A 12782-nucleotide genomic window follows, 5' to 3' on the forward strand; every position below is an offset into this window, starting at 1 on the left:
CTCCTCCTCCTCCTCCTTCTAGAAAGGCTAGCTATACAGGGTCTTGCAACCTAGCAGGTAGAGTGAGACCCACCTTAGATTCGTGACCCTTGGGCTGAACTTCTAAAAACCCATTTTTTTCTTCCCCCTCCTAGTTTCTATCCAAGTTTCAGGGCGACACCTTCCTTTTACCTTGGAAGGCAGGGCTGTCTGGAAAGATCAGAATCGGCTGGTTTTTATACGTGATGGTTTTCAGTTTCTCAACCTGCTGCAAAATTCTCTCTGTGTCCCTTCGTTCCCACAGCCAAGCCACAACAGCCCTGCAGAGGTCTTTGCTTGCCTTCTGCTCTTGGCCAGCAGCAACCCTGTAAGCCCTTTCCACCTTAACGGGGTCTTCTCCAGGGTCTAGCTTGAGGATGCCTGGCAACCATTTCTCCAGGAAGGCGACCAAGTCTTGGCCCTCCTCTTCTTCAGGCAAGCCACAGACCCTCAGGGCTCGAGGCAGTGTTTCTTTTTCAGTCTTCTGCAGTTGGCCACCGAGCCATTTCTTCCTGTCAGGCAGCTGTTCGACAGCTGGCCGGCACCCTCTGGCTTTTGAGCTCTCCTTTCCAGGGGTTGTGTTCCCTGAAGCTGACCGGGCCAGGCCGTGAATCAGTCCTTCCAGGGTGTCCATACGGGAGTTCAAAGCTGAGACCTTCCCACCAAAGGAACTCACGGCCTCTGTGGTTTGGTCCACTTTTCTCTTGATCTCCAGCATCAGATCTTTTAGGGACGCATCTCCACTGTTGAAGGAGACGCAGGGCTCAGCCCTGGCGCCGGGCAGTACAGACCTTAAAGACCAAGAGTCCCTCTCTTGAGTCCGATGGAGATTCTTGGAAAGGCCTGTTGGTGGGGTTGAGCTGTTATTTGGCATTTTCATGCCAGCAGCAGAGTGTCTGGCTTTCTCCAGGTTCTAGGCTACATGCAGCCTTTGTTTCTGCTCTATCCGACCAGCTGCTCAACTGAACGGCCTCTATTGGCCCTAACTAAGTGCTTCTTTGCTGTCACCCGCATGTGGAGGAGGTCACACAATGCATCACAATGACCCTTCCTGTCCCCCCCAGGGCTATATGCTGTGCTGCCCTTGAACGTCTAGGTGCACTAAACAATGAGGCCATTTAGTGACTGAGTTAAATTATTTAAACGCCTTGCCACCCAGCAAGTCCCTCACCTAATCGCTTGCACACCTGGACCTTGGAGAATCCCTTTCCAAACCTGGAGACCAGACCAAAGTCTTAAAGGTAAAGGTAAAGGTTCCCTTGCTCGAAAGCTGTTCCCTTCCCACCGAAGTGGACCCTATTTATCTACTTGCAATTTCTTGCTTTTGAACTGCTAGGTTGGCAGGAGCTGGAACTAGAGACGGGAGCTCACTCCGTCATGTGGCAACCCGGGTCTCGAACTGCTGAACTACTGACCTTCCACAGCCTGTTAAGATGTTGTAAATGAAATGTGAGGGTCCCACAAGGACCCACGGGCCAGGAGAAGATCTCAGTTCCCCCTTGTGCTTTCCCCTGTTCTTTCCTTCTCTCCCACCTCCAACCACCTATTTTTACCTACCAACCTTTTTTGTGGTTCTCCCTCTGGCAGACTCTTTCTCCTTCTCTCCCTCGCACCCGTTACCTTTTCCTGCTCTGTTTCCCCATCTTCAGTTTTCCCCTTTTTTAATTCCTCTTCCCTCCAGCTTTACCTTGCCTCTTTACTATCTTTCCCCTTTTTTACCAGAAAAGAGCAAGAGTCCAGGAGCACCTTAAAGACTAACAGAATTTGTGGCAGGGGAGGAGCTTTCCTGGGTGACTGCTGAAGTGGAGCAGCGACTCACGAAAGCTTCTCTCCCACCTCCCCAAATTCCCTGCCACAAGGTGCTCCTGGACTCTTGCTCTTTTCTGCTGCTACAGACAGACTAACATGGCTAGTTGGCTACTCGTCTTGATCTATTCCTTTTTTTTTAGTTTGTTTCCCTCCTTGACACACTAACTGAGCCTCAGAATCCTTGGTAATGTCGATTGTGGGTTACCCCATAAAATGGCAACCATATCTCACAACGTACTCTCATGAGATTCCGGCGGCACACTTGTCTTGAAGAAGCAGACATTACTTCTATGATCTCTGAGTTTTTCAGACCCCAAATATATATTTTAACGGCTTGTAGAAAAATACCCCCTGTCTGGCCCAGGCCTCATAGTGTGAATTTTTTGATCCACACCCTGTGCCTTAGTTCAGAATTGGATCTAATGATATGTATGATGTAACTTGCCCTGAGCCCGCTTGCGAGATGGGTGAAATATAAATGCAAAAAATAAATAAATGAATAAATATCACGAAGGCAGTCGATCACTAGCATTGCTAATTGTGAAGAGCTGAATGGGAATTGCAAACCAGAATACACCTAAGCAGGGGTCATTTCGTAGAAAAAGAGGTGCAGGAGCTCATTAGCATAACTAATTAGCATAACTTATTTGCATATGCCCCCCATGACATCACTGGAAGTGTGTCAGAAGGCAACACCCACCGCTCAGGCTCCACTGGACTGTTTTGGATTGTTAGCTATTGGGGGTGGGGGGTGCAGATCTGTCCTCGCAGAGGAGGGAGAGCTTGTACCTGAATAAAACTTGGTCTTAAAGGTGCCACTGGACTGTTCTGGACCGGGGGGGCAGGGGGGGCCTCTGCAGCTTACCTGGCTGCTTTTTGCTCTGACTGAGGGCTGCTGGGAGCAGGGGATGGGGCTTGTTGCACGTGCCCACCCCCTGGGCTCTTTACTGCCGGAGCTCCACTCCTGTGCGCTCCTGCAGGAAATGACCCCTGCCCCTAAGTTAAAAGAAACACCTGGGGCAACTTCTTGGTAGTGATTAATCATCTTGTATGTTTCTGCTTTCTTATTAACCGGTTAGTTTCTTTTCTAGGAAACAGACAGCTTGGATACCATGCAATGAAAAGGTTTTGAAAAAAATAAACACGACTTACCCTCAATCTGGTCAGCAGTGAATTCAATCTGCAGGAGGGGGAAATGGCAGCAGTTAGTTCTTTGATATTCTTTAATCTCTCTTTCAACCTGTATTGATGGTGTGAATGAGTTGTACATGCCAGGGTGCAGATTTCAGGATGGTCAGTTACCCCCTTAACTCTTTCAGGGCTGACTAGCTGACTGTCCATCCATCGTCTATACAGCCATACCATTTTACCCTGCTGTTCTCCCAAGGAGCTGAAGGAATTAACCGATATTTCAGTTGTTTTTCATATTAAAATTGTTTTAAGCCATTCCTCATTCAGCTAATCTTTATCTGTAAACACAGAAGGGTGGGGGGTAGCATTTTTTGTTGTTGTTGTTGTTCAGTCGCACAGTCGAGTCCGACTCTTCGCGACCCCATGGACCGGATCACGCCAGGCCTTCCGGTCTTCCGCCGTCCTCTGAGGTTGGCTCAACTTTATGTTCATTGCATCTATGACACTGTCTAACCATCTCATCCTTTGCCGTCCCCGTCTTCTTTGACCTTCAACTTTTCCCAGCATCAGCCTCCTGCAACTAGACAGCGCAAAGTTCTTCACTTCCAACACTTTGGGGGCTCCAGTCCCCAACACAGCCCATGAATTGTAAGCTGTCGTAAGGCATCCTTTTTCACTTATGTAAAATGTGATGCGATTTGGGATACTAACAGCAACAGATAAACTGATGTCATGAGACTGCGTGAAGGACGGGGTATAAATCCAACTCTCCTCCTCCTTCTTATACAGTGCAAATGTTCATCTAGTAGCAGAAAAGGGCCAGCACCAGAGTTGCCAATCCCCAGGTGGGGACTGGAGGTCTCCCAGTACTTCAGTTGATCTCTAGACTGCAGAGACCAGTCCCCCCCAAAGAAAAGGGCTGCTTTGGAGGGTGGACCCTCAGTTCCCCCTTGGTACCCTGCTGAGGCCCTTCGGCTCCCCAACACCAACGCCACCCTCCTCTGGCTACATTCCCCCAAATCTCCAAGTATTTCCAAATACCCTGCAATTGGGGCTTCCAACCTCCAGGTGGTACCTGGAGATCTCCTGGAATTACTGATCTCCAAGCGACGGAAATCAGTTCACTTGGAGAAAATGCAAAGTGGGCTCTCTGGCATTATAGTCTGCTGTGGTCCCTCCCCTTCCCAAACCCCACCCTCCTCTGGCTCCACCCCCAAAATCTCCAGGTATTTGCCAGCCCAGAGCTGCCAACCTGACCTGGAGCTTTGGCCTTAAGGTTCTTCAGTCACTGGAATCCTGCCGTAAACCAAGGCTTGGCTACAATATTTCCCTCAGCTTCCTTCCTACTCTGCCCTCATGGCCTAATGGGCTGAATTATTCTCATCCGGACTCTAGTTCTTGCCTCGCAACTTCACCAAAGCTGAACTACAGTCTCTAGCAGAAGGAAAGGGTAACCAGCTGACTGCCTTGAATGCCTCTCCGAAGCTCCTCCACGTGCAAAACTCACCAGTTCTGCCAGAATTCATTTCCTTCTTTTATACCCTGCCTTTCTCCTCAAGGGAGCTGCAGTGGCTCAAGTGGTTAAGACACTGAACTGCAGGCTGGAAGGCCGGTAGTTCAGCAGTTCGAGACCCGAGTGCCGCATGACGGAGTGAGCTCCCGTCTCTAGTTCCCGCTCCTGCCAACCTAGCAGTTTGAAAGCAAGACATTGCAAGTAGATAAATAGGTACCGTTTCAGTGGGAAGGTAACAGCGTTCTGTGCACCTCGGCGTTTAGTCATGCCGGCCACAAGACCACAGAAACGTCTTCGGACAGCGCTGGCTCTTCGGCTTGGAAACGGAGATGAGCACCGCAACCCTAGAGTCGGATTTGACTGGCTTTCGAGCAAGGGAACCTTTACCTTTCTCCTCAAGGGGGTCACAAAGCAGCTTACATCTTCTCCTCTCCTCCATTTTATCCTCACAATAGCCCGGGGATTCGAACCCACAGCAGTGCTTAAAGGCTGAAGAGAGTCAAGCAGGGGAGGGGGGCTTCAGCTTCCCCCACTCACCATTTTCCTGAGCTGAACTGGGCTCTAGAGAGCTTGGGAGTGTCAGTACCCTGATATAACGTTTATCTATAAGGTTGGGCAACTCCTTGATCATATCCAGGAGGAGGAGGAGGAGGAGAAGAAATTAGTAGTAGTGGTGGTGGTGTGGGTTTTTATACCACACTTTTCTCTACCTTAGGGAGTCTCAAAGCAGCTTACAATTGCCTTCCCTTCCTCTCCATAGAAGAAGAAGAAGAGAAGTGATTGGATTTATACCCCCGCCCTTCACTACCCAAAGGAGTCTCAGAGTGGCTTACAAACTCCTTTCCCTTCCCCTCCCCACAACAGACACCCAGTGAGGCAGGTGGGGCTGAGGGAGCTCTTGACAGAAACTGCTTTTTTTCAAGAACAGCTCTTATCAGAACTTATAAAAGTTCTCAGCTGCTTCGAGGTTAATGGATGTGAGATTCTTGGCTTTTATGCAGGGGGGGGGGAAGCGTGTGGATTGCCACGCAAGCAGGCGATGAAAACTGCAACCAGTTTAGAAGTCAGTCCCGCTTGGAAAAGCTTGAGAACGGCCAAGCAAAACCGCTTCCAAACTATTAATAAACTTTCCTGACTACCTCTTGAAAGAATGCCACACTATCAAAGCAAAGGCATGGAGCACTCACCCTTGCTGCTTGGACCCCATGGAGATAAAAGATCTCTGGAATTTTTTTTTGGGGTGGGGGAGGCTGGGGGTGCCAGGCAAATGATAGCTGGAAATACAGAGCCATGCGTAGGTATTTATTACACAAATTCAGGGAGGATAAGCCTACAGCAGTTAAACTGAACCTTCATGTTCAGAGACAGTATACCTCTCAATACCAGCTGCTGTGGAAACACACACACTTTTGTTAGTGCGTGTATATAAGAACATTAGAGAAGCCAATGTTGGATCAGGCCAATGGCCCATCCAGTCCAACACTCTGTCACACAGTGGCCAAAAATACCAGATGTTTTTCCAATTCCCTCTTGAAGCCGTCCATGCTTGTAGCCACAGGAGGGGGCAGTGAATTCCATGTGTTCATCACTCTTTGGGTGAAGAAGGACTTCCTTCTATCTGTTCTAACCTGACTGCTCAGCAATTTCATTGAGTGCCCACAAGTTCTTGTGCCCACCACAGTCAGTGGTGGCGGCTACAAGCATGGACGGCTTCAAGAGGGAATTAGATAAGCATATGGAGCAGAGGTCCATCAGTGGCTATTAGTCACAAAGTATAGAGAGGAACTCTCAGTCCAGGGCAAGGGATGCTCTGTATTCTCGGTGTTGGGTGGGGGGCAAAAGTGGGAGGGCTTCTAGTGTCCTGGCCCCACTGCTGGACCTCCTGATGGCACCTGGTGTTTTTGGCTGCTGTGTGACAGAGTGTTGAACTGGATGGGCCATTGGCCTGATGCAACACTGGCTTCTCTTATGTTCTTATGTTCCCTCCTGAGACGGAGGACTGGCATTGCATTAATGGCTAAGAACATGAGCCGCATCTCTGCTCAGAACTCAGCCAGTGTCCTCAGACAACCTCCTTTCTCTTGCTGCCTCAATGTTCCCAGCTGCAGAATGGGGACAATAATAATAGTAGCCTACTCTGCAGGCATAAGGAACACTCATACAAGGTATGTGAAGCAATTCAAACGCTCAGAAGGTGCTAATAAATAGCATTCTTTGCCCTCTGAAACTATTCTTTACCTGGTTTCCTTTTCTTCCCAAAATTTCCTTTTTCCTTTTTTTTTTTTTTTTTGCTGAGGCCAGGCTGGGAGCGTGTGACTGGCTCAAGGTTACCCAGCAAGCTTGCATGGCAGATAAGGGATTCAAGACTGGGTCTCCCATATCCTAGTCTGGCACACTAACAGCTACACTACAGTGGCTCTGTAGGCTGGGAACATGGGAGGAGGAGGAGGAGATTGGATTTATGCCCCGCCCAGGGCCGGCTCGCTCACTAGGCGAACTAGGCACTCACCTAGAGTGCGCCGGCCCTTAGGGGCGCCAAACTGGCATACACACACTCCTTCCTGGTTCAGCTGCAAACACTACTGAGTTTTACACATGTTAAACCTTTCTGATGATACAAACGCCAATTCCACCAAAGAACTTAGCCCTCTGGGCACAGAAGGGTCACTCAGCTGAGTCAAAGAAGAACCTAAGTAGGGGGGCTATTACATAAGGACACTCAAATTGCAACTGACTTATGGCAACCCCAGCAAGGAACTGTCAAGGCAAGTGAGAAGCAGAGGTTGTCTGCGACTGCGAGTGCCTTTCTTTGCAGAGTCTTCCTTGGTGGAAGCCAGATGTGCAAAGCAGGCAAAGTTACAAAAGCAAAAGTGAGTGTTAAGAGCATGGGTGCCAGGGGAACAGGAGGTCTGGGCTACAGATCCAATTAATGGGTCCGAGCCATGGGGGGAGGCGCCAGAAGGGATCCTTGCCTAGGGTGCAAAATAAGCTGGGGCCAGCCCTGGCCCCGCCCTTCACTCAGAGTCTCAGGGCGGCTTACAGTCTCCTTCCCTTCCTCTCCCCACAACAGACACCCTGTGAGGTAGGCGGGGCTGAGAGAGCTCTGAGACAACTGTGAGTGACTCAAAGTCACCCAGGAGCTGCATGTGGGGGAGTGGGGACTCAAACCCAGTTCTCCAGATTACAGTTCGCTGCTCTTAACCACTACACCAAACTGGTGTACCTGCTACCTACTACGTACATACTCTGGCCTCAAACTGAACTAGGCCTGTGTGCACTTGGGAATTAAATTCCCAGCAGAGAAATTGAGGTGCGTACCTGATCCAAAGCCCTCAGGGCAGCCATATGCCTACCATGTGGATGTCAAAAGGTGTCAGTTGGCCTTTTCCTGACAAAATGCTGGCCCCAGTAAAAACAATCCTATTCATAGGCTGTAGTTAGGGTTTCCAGTTCTCGGTTGGGAAATGCCTAGATGTTTTGGAGGTGGAGAGCGGGGTTTGGGGAGGGGAGAGCCTTCAGTGGAGTGTAATGCCACAGAGTCCACCTGCCAAAGCGGCCATTTTCTCCAGGTGAACTCATCTCTGTCACCTGGAGATCAGTTGTAATCCCAGGAGATCTCCAGCCACCACCTGGAGGTTGGCAACTCTAGCCACAGTTCTAAGAACTGGGAGTAAGCCCTGCTGAATAAAATGGGACTTACTTCTGAGTAGAACTGTTTAGGATTGCTCCCATGGGCTTCTAGCATGTGGGGGCGCAGCTATGCTAAAGGAGCTTTCTCTCTCTTTTAGTGGTCCTTGTATGGGGAATTTGTTTTGTAGAAAGAAATACGAGGTGTGCTCCTCTCCATAGCCTCAACTGGTGAAGCTCAGGCACACTTCATCTGTGAGATTTATATATTTACTAAGAATAAGGCCTGTTGTGGAAATTAATACAACGAGCTCTAGAAAGAAGCTCTCTGTGGGTGTCTCGGCCTTAGGCACTCAGCATCAATTTGCTGTGGTGACCTCAGCAGGTTATAATGACACAGAGTCCACAATTTTTTCCAGGGGAACTGATCTCTGCCATCTGGAAAGCAGTTGTAATTCTGAGTGATCTCCAGCCCTCACTTGGAGATTGGGAACAATGGTTGCCCAGGAGGAAAAGTACAGTCTTTCTCTGCAGTGGGGACCAAAGCGGCTTACATCATTCTCCTCTCCCCCTTTCAATCTGCACAACAACCCTGTGAGGTAGGTTAGGCTGAAAGTCTGTGACTGGTCCGAAATCACCCACTCAGCTTCCCCAGCAAGAACCTAGGTCTCCTTGGGAGAAAATAACTGCTTTGGTGGGTGGATTCTATGGCATTCTATTCAGCTGAGGCCTCTCCCCTCCCCAAACTCTGTCTTCCATAGACTCCACCACAAAACCTCCAGGAATTTCCCATCCTGGAACTGGTGACCAATGAGTTCCCCACAAAGGCCAAAGTAGGCCTGGAAAGGGCCTCCTGCCCCTGCCTTTTTACTGACAGAACCAAGCTTGGTTGCCTAGCAACGGCCACTGAGAGGAAAGTGAGCCAGACAGCAGTTTGGGCAGTTTATTCAGCCAGGGAATGGCTAAGCCGGCAGTGGGCGGGGGAGAGGAGTGGACCCAGCACCCAGCAAATGGCACACAAGTACTCTTGAGTGGTGGTTGATTGGCCAATGGCTGATGGAGTGCACAGCACAGCCAATGGGAGAGGCGGAAAGTGCCAATACGCTGGGCTTTAATATATATATAGGATGTAAATATCATACAAACTATGTGAAAATATATTATTTATGTATATAATTTTAAACACTGATATGTAAAAACACATAAAAGAAATTAACCCTCAGTACCAGCCAAGTGGTTAAGACTAAGACACTGAACTGCAGGCTGTGGAAGGTCAGTAGTTCAGCAGTTCAAGACCCGGGTGCCGCATGACGGAGTGAGCTCCCATCTCTAGTTCCAGCTCCTGCCAACCTAGCAGTTCGAAAGCAAGAAATTGCAAGTAGATAAATAGGTACCGCTTTGGTGGGAAGGTAACAGCGTTCCATGCGCCTTGGTGTTTAGTCATGCTGGTCACATGACCACAGAAATGTCTTCGGACAGCGCTGGCTCTTCGGCTTTGAAACAGAGATGAGCACCGCAACCCTAGAGTCGGATTCAACTGGCTTTCGAGCAAGGGAACCTTTACCTTTTACCTTTACTTACCAGCCAAAAAAAACGACGGACCAGTACCTTTCAGAATTTTTTGGCAGTCTCATTTAATGTTAATAAAAGGCAAATTTGCATATTTCTCAATAAAAATGTGTTTTGTCTTCGCTCAGGAAGGAGGGGCTCATCTCTGTTTCCAAACCGAAGAGCCAGCACTGTCCAAAGACGTTTCTGTGGTCATGTGGCTGGCATGACTAGATGCCAAGGCGCACGGAACACTGTTACCTTCCCACCGAAGCGGTACCTATTTATTTACTTGCAATTTCTTGCTTTTGAACTGCTACGGCAGGAGCTGGGCTCAGAGACGGGAGCTCACTCCGGCATGCGGCATTCGTTCGGTCTTGAACTGCTGAACTACCGACCTTCCGGTCTGCAGTTCAGCGTCTTAACCACTTGAGCCACCGCAGCCCTATTAATGGCATAATAGTATACAGTAAATACATTTAAGAAGCTACATTTAATTCCAGTAAACAAATTTAGACAATAAAACGTACATATCATGTAAAAAGTCTGTATCTAAGTGCGGCTGATTCTGCTAAGAATTTCGCAACCACCATTGTCGTATCAGTATTAGCATCATTAAGAAAATGTTGAACAGTTTTGAGATTATTAGTAAATAAGCGTGGCCGAAGGGGTAAGAGTTTCATACGTGAGGATGTGTGCAGCCGGCAGTCCAAGATCATATGGGGGCCATGCCAGAACATCTGCAGAGTCTTTCCTGAGGGGGGATGTGGTTAAATCGACCCCACAACATGTCTGAGGGAAAGACGTTCAGCTGAGGCAACGTAAATTATATGCGAGATACGCTTAGCCGCTGCCCAGAATGGGGTATTCACAGAGCCACAGCTCACACGCATACTGATGTACATGTTCCTACATGGCCGGGTTGCCAGCTCCGGGTTAGGAAACACTGGAGATTTTGGGGGTGGAGCGTGGGGAGGGTGGGTTTTGGGGCGGGGAGGGACCTCAGCAGGGTGCAGTGCCATGGAAACCACCCTCCAAAGCAGCCCTTTTCTCCAGGGGTCGTCTGGAGATCCACTGTAATAGCGGGAGACCTCCAGGTGCCATCTGGAGGTTGGGAACCCTACAACACGGAGACCAGCTCAGTGCAGAAAAGGAATAATCCCTAAAGTCGTCTTCAGAATCAATAGAAACTGCAGGCTCTCTCTCCTGCCCCAGGAAGCTGGGAAGATGCTTGAATATTTCCATGCATCCAGGTCATATTCTATAAATAGGATAAAAGAATTAAGAGGTTTGATGTTGCCTTTTCCTTCTGAGGCTGAATGGTGGGTTCAGATCCTCATTATTCCGTTCTCTTCATCAATTCCGCTCTTAACTGCCTGAGGCTGAGCTCTCCATTCGATTTCTGGCGAGCAGAGCAAAGGTCTTGCAAGGAGCTCTTGCTTCTAACTAGCGACTCAGGTTAAGCAGTTACTTGGCTGCGGAGGAGGCGAGATTGTGTGAGGAGATCGGCTTTAAAAGCAGCAGCACAGCATTACTTAAATTAGCTTAAAGATAGGCAGACTTGCCAAGCATCGTCTGACTCTGAACTCAGCTGGGCTGAGCTTTTGTGCATCTTGCGAAGGTCAAAGAAGAAGGGGACGGCAAAGGACGAGATGGTTAGACAGTGTCATTGACGCAACGAACATGAAATTAAGCAAACTCCAGAGGACGATGGAGGACAGGAGGGCGTGGCGTGATGTGGTCCATGGGGTCACGAAGGGTCGGACTCGACTGTGTGACTGAACAACAACAAACCTCAATAGCTAAAGAACATCATTTGGGGAAGAAATTCAGCAGCATGCAAGTTTTAGAGCTTTCTGTGAGAGGAAGGTGGAGTCTTATGGAGCCAGCTTTTGAAGCACCGGAGGAGGGACAGATAGATTCCTCTTGAAGTTAGGGTTGTCACCAGTGTTCCCTCTAGGCTGAGTTAGTGTGAGCTAGCTCACAGTTTTTTAGCCTCCAGCTCACACATTTTTGTTTCAGCTCAGGAAGGAGGGCTCCAGAGCAAACTAATTCATGCAGTGGCCAAATCACCTGCTCACAAATTTAATGCCGGTAGCTCACAAAGTAGAATATTTGCTCACAGGACTCCACAGCTTAGCGGGAGCATTGGTTGTCACATCCCCCCTGGCCACCAGCAGGGGATAGAGGCATAGGGCAGCCAGATCCAAGTTGGGAAACTCCTGGAGATTTGGGGATGGAGCCTGGGGAGGACGGGGACCTCAGTGGGGTACAGTGCCACCGCGTCTACCCTCCAAAGCATCTGGGGTTTTTTCTCTCTCCAGGGGAACTGATCTCTGTAGCCTGAAGATGAGCTGTAATTCCAGGGAATCACCAGGTCCCACCTGAAGGCTGGCGTCCCTACTTAAAACAGGAAACCGTCCATCTGCTCCTTAGGATTAGCAAGTCTGGGGCAATGATGCTGAGCGGCAGCGCCCCGTCCTAACCCTTCTGGTGAGTCTGTGGCGGGGGGGGGTGTGTGTAAGCCGATCACCTCTGTGCCCTCCGGTCGCTAGGAAAGAACGCAATCGGGTACCTCCAGTTGGCCTACTTACGGTCACGCTCTTGGGATCGAAGGCAGGTTCCTTGGGTGGTTCCGGGGCGGGAGCGGGTGCGGCCGCTGGCTTGGCAGCCTCTTTCTTGGGATCCGGTTTTTTAGGGGCCATGGCGTTGGGCCGTCACTTGTGAAGGAGCTGGGATGGTTGGCAGCAGGAAGGCAGCGAGGCAGAGGAACAGAGCGCCAGCTGGGCTCCAAGGGCTTATATACTCAGCTGTGGGTCTCTCTCCCTCTCTCATCAGAGGGGTGGGCGACGGCAACTGGTGTTTACTATAAAAGGAAGGCGCTCCAAAAAGCAGCCTCCCCCCTCCCCCCTCCCGACAATTGTCCTTTGTCATCAGTGCAGAGACGGTGGAGTCAGTCACCGATACCGACATCCTTCGGCCTCACAGGGTTCTGGGGGGACACCTGGGCCCGGAAGGGTTCGGGACTCAAGTGCCGAAAAGACTTTTATGGATGCTGTGCCCCGAACACTGAGCAGAAGAGAGACAGCTTTGCTGCTCAACCTGCTGGCCCCCAATACCCAGGGGGGACAAAGTG

The 12782-nt window shown here is 49.8% G+C and overlaps 1 protein-coding gene across 1 annotated transcript in view; it reads right to left on the reverse strand.

Annotated features, from left to right (window-relative positions):
- The window catches only part of MYL4 (myosin light chain 4), a 25437-nt gene extending 13009 nt beyond the window's left edge, over nucleotides 1–12428 (reverse strand). Inside the window, exons 1-2 of the mRNA XM_015420790.1 lie at nucleotides 12241–12428; nucleotides 2980–3007 (exon numbers count right to left, since the gene is read on the reverse strand). Of these exons, the coding sequence (XP_015276276.1) occupies nucleotides 2980–3007; nucleotides 12241–12351 (139 nt within the window). The 5' untranslated portion in view covers nucleotides 12352–12428. The remainder of the gene's footprint in view (nucleotides 1–2979; nucleotides 3008–12240) is intronic.
- Nucleotides 12429–12782: the final 354 nt, after the last annotated feature.

This window comes from Gekko japonicus, unplaced genomic scaffold (assembly GCF_001447785.1).
Source record: "Gekko japonicus isolate JY-2015 unplaced genomic scaffold, Gekko_japonicus_V1.1 scaffold1849, whole genome shotgun sequence".
NCBI classification, from domain to species: Eukaryota; Metazoa; Chordata; class Lepidosauria; order Squamata; family Gekkonidae; genus Gekko; species Gekko japonicus.